Below are 7,250 nucleotides of genomic sequence, written 5' to 3'. Positions count from 1 at the left end.
CCCAGGATGGAGTGCAGTAGCTCGATCTCGGCTCACTGCAACTTCCTCCTCCCGGGCTCAAGCGATTCTCCTGCCTCAGCCTCAGGAGTAGCTGGGACTACAGGCGTGCGCCACCATGCCTTGCTAAGTTTTGTATTTTTAGTAAAGACGGGATATCTCTGCCTTAGTCAGGCTGGTCTCAAAGTCCCAACCTCAGGTGATCCGCCCGCCTCAGCCTCCCAAAGTGCTGGGATTACAGGCGTGAGCCACTGCGCCCGGCCAACTTGCTGTTTTTCTTCTGTGGGATTTTCTTCTGTGGGATTCTTCTGTTGGTTTGAAATGTATTTTTGTTACAGATTCGTCTTTTGGGATCCACGATTCCACTCTGCTCCGCTCAGTGGGAGCGAATGTTTAACACTTCCCGGATCCCAGGAGAGGAGACAGGTGAGTGAAGCTTCTTCGGGGCTCCCTGTGGAATTGGCACTTTCCATCCCTGTGCTCAGAATCAGGAAGTGTCAAAGGGGCCAAATTGATTTTTGCTGACCCTTCCTGAGACTGTAGGCTGGTGAACATTCCTTCTGCTGAATTTCCTTTGTCTTTCTTAGACCTGGACACTGTTGTTGACTTATTTCCAGATTTTAATTTCTCTCTGGTTGAAGACTGCCGACTGTCTTATAGAGTGTTTGATTGATTGATTGATTGATTTTGAGATGAGGTCTCTCTCTGCCACCCAGGCTGTAGTGCAGTGACATGATCACGGCTCACTTCAGCCTCCACGTCCTGAGCTCAAGGAATCCTTCCATCTTAGCCTCCCCAGTAGCTGGGACCACAGGCACATGCATCATGCCTGGCTAATTTTTGCATTTTTTATAGACATGAGGTTTTGCCGTGTTGCCCAGGCTGGTCTCAAACTCCTGGACTCATGCCCAGCTGAGTGTTTTTTCCTGAGTCTGAGTTTCTCAGGGGCATTTTGCTCCGGCTCACAGGCAGGGTTTGTGGTGGAACGCACACTGGGTCGTGCTCGAGAAGGTCGATTTGTGTTCCAGACACTCCCGTATCAGCTGCCTGACCTGGGCAGGGTGGCCACATAAGCTACCGTCCAAATGGGGACATCCTTGAGAATGACAGGGAAGGGAGAACGGGCACCATGGGGACCATCCAGGCCAGGCACGGGCCCAGGCTATGCCGTCCATGGCCTCCATTTCCCCCATTTCCCCAGGTGCCTGTGAATGGGGAACTACCCAGAGACACTTGATGAGCTAGAGCCCAAGACCACCATGGCAGGCCTGTATGATGGGCAGGCCTCAGGGCTGCTTGGGAAGCTGGCTGGAAAGCGCCAGAGCTGACCCGGAGCTTTGAGTGTCTTGTTGCAGCCCAGTCCTTCTAGACCAAGCCCTAGTTAGTACTGTGCACTGTGGTGGTCGTTGGGGAGCCTTTGCTGTAGCCTTGCACAAAAGCTGGTCTCTGGGCTTTCCTAAGCAGATTCTCCCCTTTCCTCTGATCCTGCCTTCAGAGGATCTCTAAAAACCCATCCTGGCCAGGCGCAGTGGCTCACACCTGTAATCCCAGCACTTTGGGAGGCGGAGGTAGGTGGATCACCTGAGGTCAGGAGTTCAAGACCAGCCTGACCCACTAGACGATCTGCCTTGATCAGCTGTCACTGTGCGTCCCCACTGAGCAGTGCTTAAGAGGACTTGATACATATTCGTGGAGTGAATGTACTTCATCACATTTCTGTGACGTTGAAGCTTACTGAGGATCTTAAATTACTCTGTTTCAGTAGTTTTTGCGGAATGGCTTGGTTTCATAATTTTCCACTTCCTTTCTCAGAACATTTCTCGGATTCTCAGAAACAATTCTCAGAATGTTTCTCAGAGTAGTTTCTAAGTTGCCCTATTGTCATTAATTAATAAAAAGTTACTACACTGATCCAGTGCCTACTCTATATGAGCTTTATGGATATCATCTCTTAATTCTTGCACAGCGCACATGGGGAACATATGATCTCCATTTTACAGAGAGGCTTAGGGAGGACTGGGCAATTTCTTTTTTTTAAATGATAATATTCCATTTTGCTAAGCATGCTTTTTTTTTTTTTTTTTTTTTCTCACTCTGTTACCCAGGCTGGAGTGCAGTGGCGTGATCTCAGCTCACTGCAACCTCCACCTCCTGGGTTCAAGCGATTCTCCTGCCTCAGCCTCCCAAGTAGCTGGGAATACAGGCGCGTGCCACCACACCTGGCTAATTTTTGTATTTTTAGTAGAGGCGAGGTTTCACCATGTTGACCAGGCTGATCTCGAACTCCTGACCTCATATGATCCTCTCACCTCACCCAAAGTGCTGGGATTACAGGCGTGAGCCACCGCTCCCAGCCTCCCACTGCGCCTGGCCTCAGGTAATTTGTTTGAGGTCATAATCTAACGAGTGACCAAGCTGAGCTCAGAAGTCAGGCCTATCCGATCCAGAGCTTTAACTCCATGCTGTCCTTAATCATTTAAAACATCTTGAGGAATAGGCTCCTGAGGCTGCCTGGAGGGACGCAGAGCAGGGACTCCCATGGCCTTTAAAGAGTCAGGGTACAGTCGTCTCAGCACGCGGTGAACTTGGGACTCTTGGTTTTGTGTCTCCAACCCGCGGCCGGCTCAGACACCATCCAGCACATGAGAGACAGCAAGCACATCGTCGTGTACCATCGAGGGCGCTACTTCAAGGTCTGGCTCTACCACGACGGGCGGCTGCTGAAGCCCCGGGAGATGGAGCAGCAGATGCAGAGGATCCTGGACAATACCTCGGAGCCTCAGCCTGGGGAGGCCAGGCTGGCAGCCCTCACCGCAGGAGACAGGTGCGCGGCCCAGGTCCCTTGTCCTGTTTTGAGAGGTGGTGGAGGCACTCCTCCTCACTGGGGCCCATCCCCGTCGGGGCCTGTGGGAACACTGGTATGGGACTCCCCACCTCAGCTCTGTTTTGCTCTGGGGTCTCCCGGCTCAGTGGGTCTCAAGAGCAGTGGGGACATGGGGGGGAGTCCCTGGCCACTCCTATGTGTGTGTCAGGCAAACGTGTGTGGAAACACTCCAGAGTCCAGGACGGGGAGAAGTGAGGACTAGAATTAGGCTTGCTTTCTTCTTTTTTTTTTTTTTTTTTTGAGAGGGAGTCTCACTCTGTTGCCTAGGCTGGAGTGCAGCAGCGCTATCTCAGCTCACAGCAACCTCCGCCTCCCGAGTTCAAGCAATTCTCCTGCCTCAGCCCCTCCCCGAGTTTCTGGGAGCGCACCACCACGCCCAGCTAATTTTTGTATTTTTAGTAGAGACAGGGTTTCACCATGTTGGCCAGGCTGGTCTCAAACTCTTGACCTCAAGTGATCCACCCACCTTGGCCTCCCAAAGTGCTGGGATTACAGGCGTGAGCCACACGCCTGGCCAGGATTAGCCTTTCTTATGGGGCTGTGGGCATATTTATTAATCTAGGAAACAGAACAAATTGAAACCAACGCCCCTGTGTTAGTTACATTTCCTTGCCTCAGTGAAAAAGAATCAGGCTGGGCGCAGTGGCTCATGCCTATAATTCCAGTGCTTTAGGATACCAAGGCAGGAGAGTCACTTGAGTGTAGGGGTTTGAGACCAGCCTGGGCAACAGAGGGAGACCCCATCTCACAAAAAATTAGCCAGGCTTGGTGGTGCGTGCCTGTAGTCCCAGCTACTCAGGAGGCTAAGGCAGGAGGATTGCTTAAGCCCAGGAAGTCGAGGCTGCAGTAAGCCATGATCGAGGCACTGCACTCCAGCCTGGGTGACAGAGTGAGACCTTGTCTCAAAAAATAAAACAGAAAGAGAATCAGCCAAGCTTGGTTTTCTCGAGGGTGTGGTGTGTGAGGTATAGTAGGGTTTCTCACCTCAGCGCTGCGCACACTCAGGGCCGGGTACCTCTTTGTAGGGGGCACTGCCCTGTGCAGCGTCAGATGCTGAGCAGCAGCCCCGGCCTCTGCCCACCGGCTGCCAGTAGCAACCTGTGTGACAACCAGAAGTGTCGCAGACATTGCCCAGCATCTGGGGGACACTGTTGTCCCCGGCTGAGAGCTGCGGCATTCCAGCAGTGTGACAACTGCTCTGGGAGTAAGGCGGGAGGGGCAGGTGTCGCGGCCCCTTCTGCAAAGATCAGGAGAGGCTCTGTGCTGCGTGCAGGGGCCGCAGGTGGGCTATGTCTCGCAGAGGGTGGGAGCAGACCAGGATGGTGGGTGTCCAGGGGGTGGAGCGGCATGCCCTGGGGCAGCAGAGCAAGCAGGAGCTGTGGAGTAGGCTGGATGGCTGGGCCACGGTGCCAGGCTGGGGAGGGTCCCAGGCACCCAACCATATTGGAGCTTGATTCTGCGACTAGGAGCCACTTCAGGTGGTGTAGGGTGGGGTGGGCCGGGGGGCATACGTAGGTTAATGCAGGAGATTCTTCTGGTTGGGCAGGGAGGAGGGGCCTTGGACACAGGGATACTTTTCGGTGGCCCAAGTAGTGAGGTCCTGAAAGAGGGCCAAGCCCGAGTGCAGGAGAGGGATGGGGGAGGATGTGTGCAGGGAAGCTGGCGTTGTTCGTTGTCCACTGTGGTGCTGACAGGCTGGAAAGAGCGGCAGCAGGAGATGCGTCTCAGGTGAAGATGCGCTCGCCCGGTGGGCTCCTCCGAGAGCCTGGAATCCCCAGCGGAGGAGACGTGGGGAGCCTGAGCAGGCGCTGTGGGGCCTGGGCTCCCTGTGGGTCTGTAGGTGCCTCAATCCTGATGCCCCCTCTGGATAGGACCAGACCAGCATCTTACCCACGGGAGTCCTTCACAAGAAGGGCTCCATACATGCCGGCCACCATCACTGTCACCTTTGTCCCCCTGGTAGGGTGTGCACTGGGGCCTGACGTGTTTCTAGGCTTATTGGCCCTGTGGGCCGCCGTATCCAAGCACTCATAGAGAGAAGACGGTGGGGAGAGCGCCAGATGGCCCTGATCTGGAAGGGTGGGCAGTGGCAGAGGGCCCTGGAGGAGCTGGAGTGAGGGGGACCCAGGAGCATTCAAGGAAGCCCAGCTGGTGGGGTCTTCCAAGAAGGAAGTGGGCATCACATCAGTTCTGTGTATTCCAAATAAGACGGGCACGGAGACCTTGTGGAGGGATCACATGGGCATCTGTGGCATGCACTTGGGGGCTGATGACCTGGGTTCCAACTCTGCCTCAAAATAGCTGTGACCTAATCTTTCCATGCTTCAGTTTTCTCATCTGATAAATGGGTACAGTAGCATTGAGAAGATCAGTGAGTTGGTACACAGAAAAGGTTTGGAGCAGAGCCTGGCATGAGGGACACACTCTTATGCATTTACCGTAACCTGGGCTGCCGGAACTTACCTAGGGTGGTTCCTGTGGAGGGGAGGGAGGGCGTGTCGGGGAGCATGGGCGTGTCAGGGAGCATGGGGCATGGTGATCTGGGTCTGCTGCTTCCTGGCGGCTTTGCCCATAGGGCCAGCCTGCAATCTGGCCGTTCATTTAGCCAGCATTTATTGAACAAAAATTACCCACTGCTCCCTGTGCTGTGGTCTGGAGACCGGGAGAAGGTGAGAATCTTTCCAACAAACAGTCTCAGATGGGGAACATCGTCAAAATGGAGTTTTCCTTCGAGAAATTCTGAAACACTGCAAAGGTTTGATTGTGTCATTTCAAACATCACGTGCCAGTAGACATCGCTCCATGGCTGCAGGTCCGGCTGCCTTTAATCATATTTCATCTTCACTGCAGAGTTCCCTGGGCCAGGTGTCGCCAGGCCTATTTTGGACGGGGGAAAAATAAACAGTCTCTTGATGCCGTGGAGAAGGCAGCGTTCTTCGTGACGTTAGATGAAACTGAACAAGGATACAGAACGGAAGACCCAGATACATCGATGGACAGCTACGCCAAGTCTCTACTACATGGCCAATGTTATGACAGGTACCGTCCTTACTTTCTGAGAGAAGGGAGTTTGCCCATGAGCTTGGAAGAAATACCCTATGTGCCTGACACTCACCCCTAAGTATCTATAATGCTAAGGAAGAAGATGGCATAAAAATATAACCTTCAGTTTTATTTTATTTATTTATTTTTGAAGTGGAGTCTTGCTCTGTCACCCAGGCTGGAGTGCAGTGGCTTGATCTCAGCTCACTGCAACCTCCACCTCCCGGGTTCAAGCGATTCTCCTCCTTCAGCCTCCCAAGTAGCTGGGATTACAGGCGTGTGCTGCCACACCCAGCTAATTTTTGTATTTTTAGTAGAGACAGGATTTCACCATGTTGGCCAGGCTGGTTATGAACTCCTGATCTCAAGTGATCCACCCACCTCAGCCTCTCTAAAGTGCTGGGATTACAGACATGAGCCACTGCGCCTGGCCAACCTTCGGTTTTCTTCCCTCCGCCAAAACTGTCACACACACACAGCTTAAGCTGCAAATCTGAGATTCCCTCCTCTGTGCATGACTACCTTTGTTTGGAGATGCTCATGAGATGCAGGGCTGCCAGGTCCCTGGACTCAGGCAGGGGATAGTGGTGAACAGGGCTGGGCACAGGGTTAGGCCAGGGTGTTGGCACGTGGCTATCTCAAGTCCTCTTTTCCTTATCTGTAAAGTGTTGACCAGCCCCCTGCAGGGTGGGGCCAAGGATTGGCTAATGAAGGGGTCTCGTGCCCACGGGAAGAGCCTCCCACCTCTCCCAGTTGCCTTGTGATAATAACAGGTCCTGACTTCAGGCTCCCAGGATATAAGCGCTCATCTTTGTGTCTGGGACAGGGAAGAAATGAGGGATTCAGTGTCCCATCTGTACTTTCATCCTCACTCCAGAGACCGAGCAGCCGCTCCCTGTTAGAGGGGCAAATGCAAAGTAAATTAGTCCATCCAGGATGAAGCAGAGAGGTGCAGTGTCTCCTCATTTTTGCCTCGTTGAACACTTAAGTTCCACATACGTGTGTTTCACATAGGTGGTTTGACAAGTCGTTCACGTTTGTTGTCTTCAAAAACGGGAAGATAGGCATCAACGCGGAGCACTCCTGGGCAGACGCGCCGATCATGGCCCACCTTTGGGAGGTGAGTTTTCGCACTTTTCACTTGAATGTAGAAGTTGCTTTTGAAAATCCAAACCTGGCCAGGCGCGGTGGCTCACACCTGTAATCCCAGCACTTTGGGAGGTCGAGGCGGGTGGATCACGAGGTCAGGAGAATGAGACCATCCTGGCTAACACGGTGAAACCCCGTCTCTACTAAAAATACAAAAATTACTGGGCGTGGTGGCGGG

General features: G+C 53.2%; 1 protein-coding gene across 1 annotated transcript in view; it reads left to right on the top strand.

The window, feature by feature from the left end:
* CPT1A (carnitine palmitoyltransferase 1A (liver)) overlaps positions 1-7,250 on the top strand; it is an 88,000-nt gene that overhangs the window by 51,856 nt on the left and 28,894 nt on the right. Inside the window, exons 9-12 of the mRNA XM_011987085.1 lie at positions 336-423; positions 2,626-2,821; positions 5,732-5,920; positions 6,938-7,043. Coding sequence (XP_011842475.1) covers positions 336-423; positions 2,626-2,821; positions 5,732-5,920; positions 6,938-7,043 — 579 coding nt within the window. The remainder of the gene's footprint in view (positions 1-335; positions 424-2,625; positions 2,822-5,731; positions 5,921-6,937; positions 7,044-7,250) is intronic.

This window comes from Mandrillus leucophaeus, unplaced genomic scaffold, assembly GCF_000951045.1.
Source record: "Mandrillus leucophaeus isolate KB7577 unplaced genomic scaffold, Mleu.le_1.0 Scaffold30, whole genome shotgun sequence".
Classification (NCBI taxonomy): Eukaryota; Metazoa; Chordata; class Mammalia; order Primates; family Cercopithecidae; genus Mandrillus; species Mandrillus leucophaeus.
Note: the sequence above shows the minus strand (reverse complement) of the source record. Positions and strands in the feature narration are given on the sequence as shown.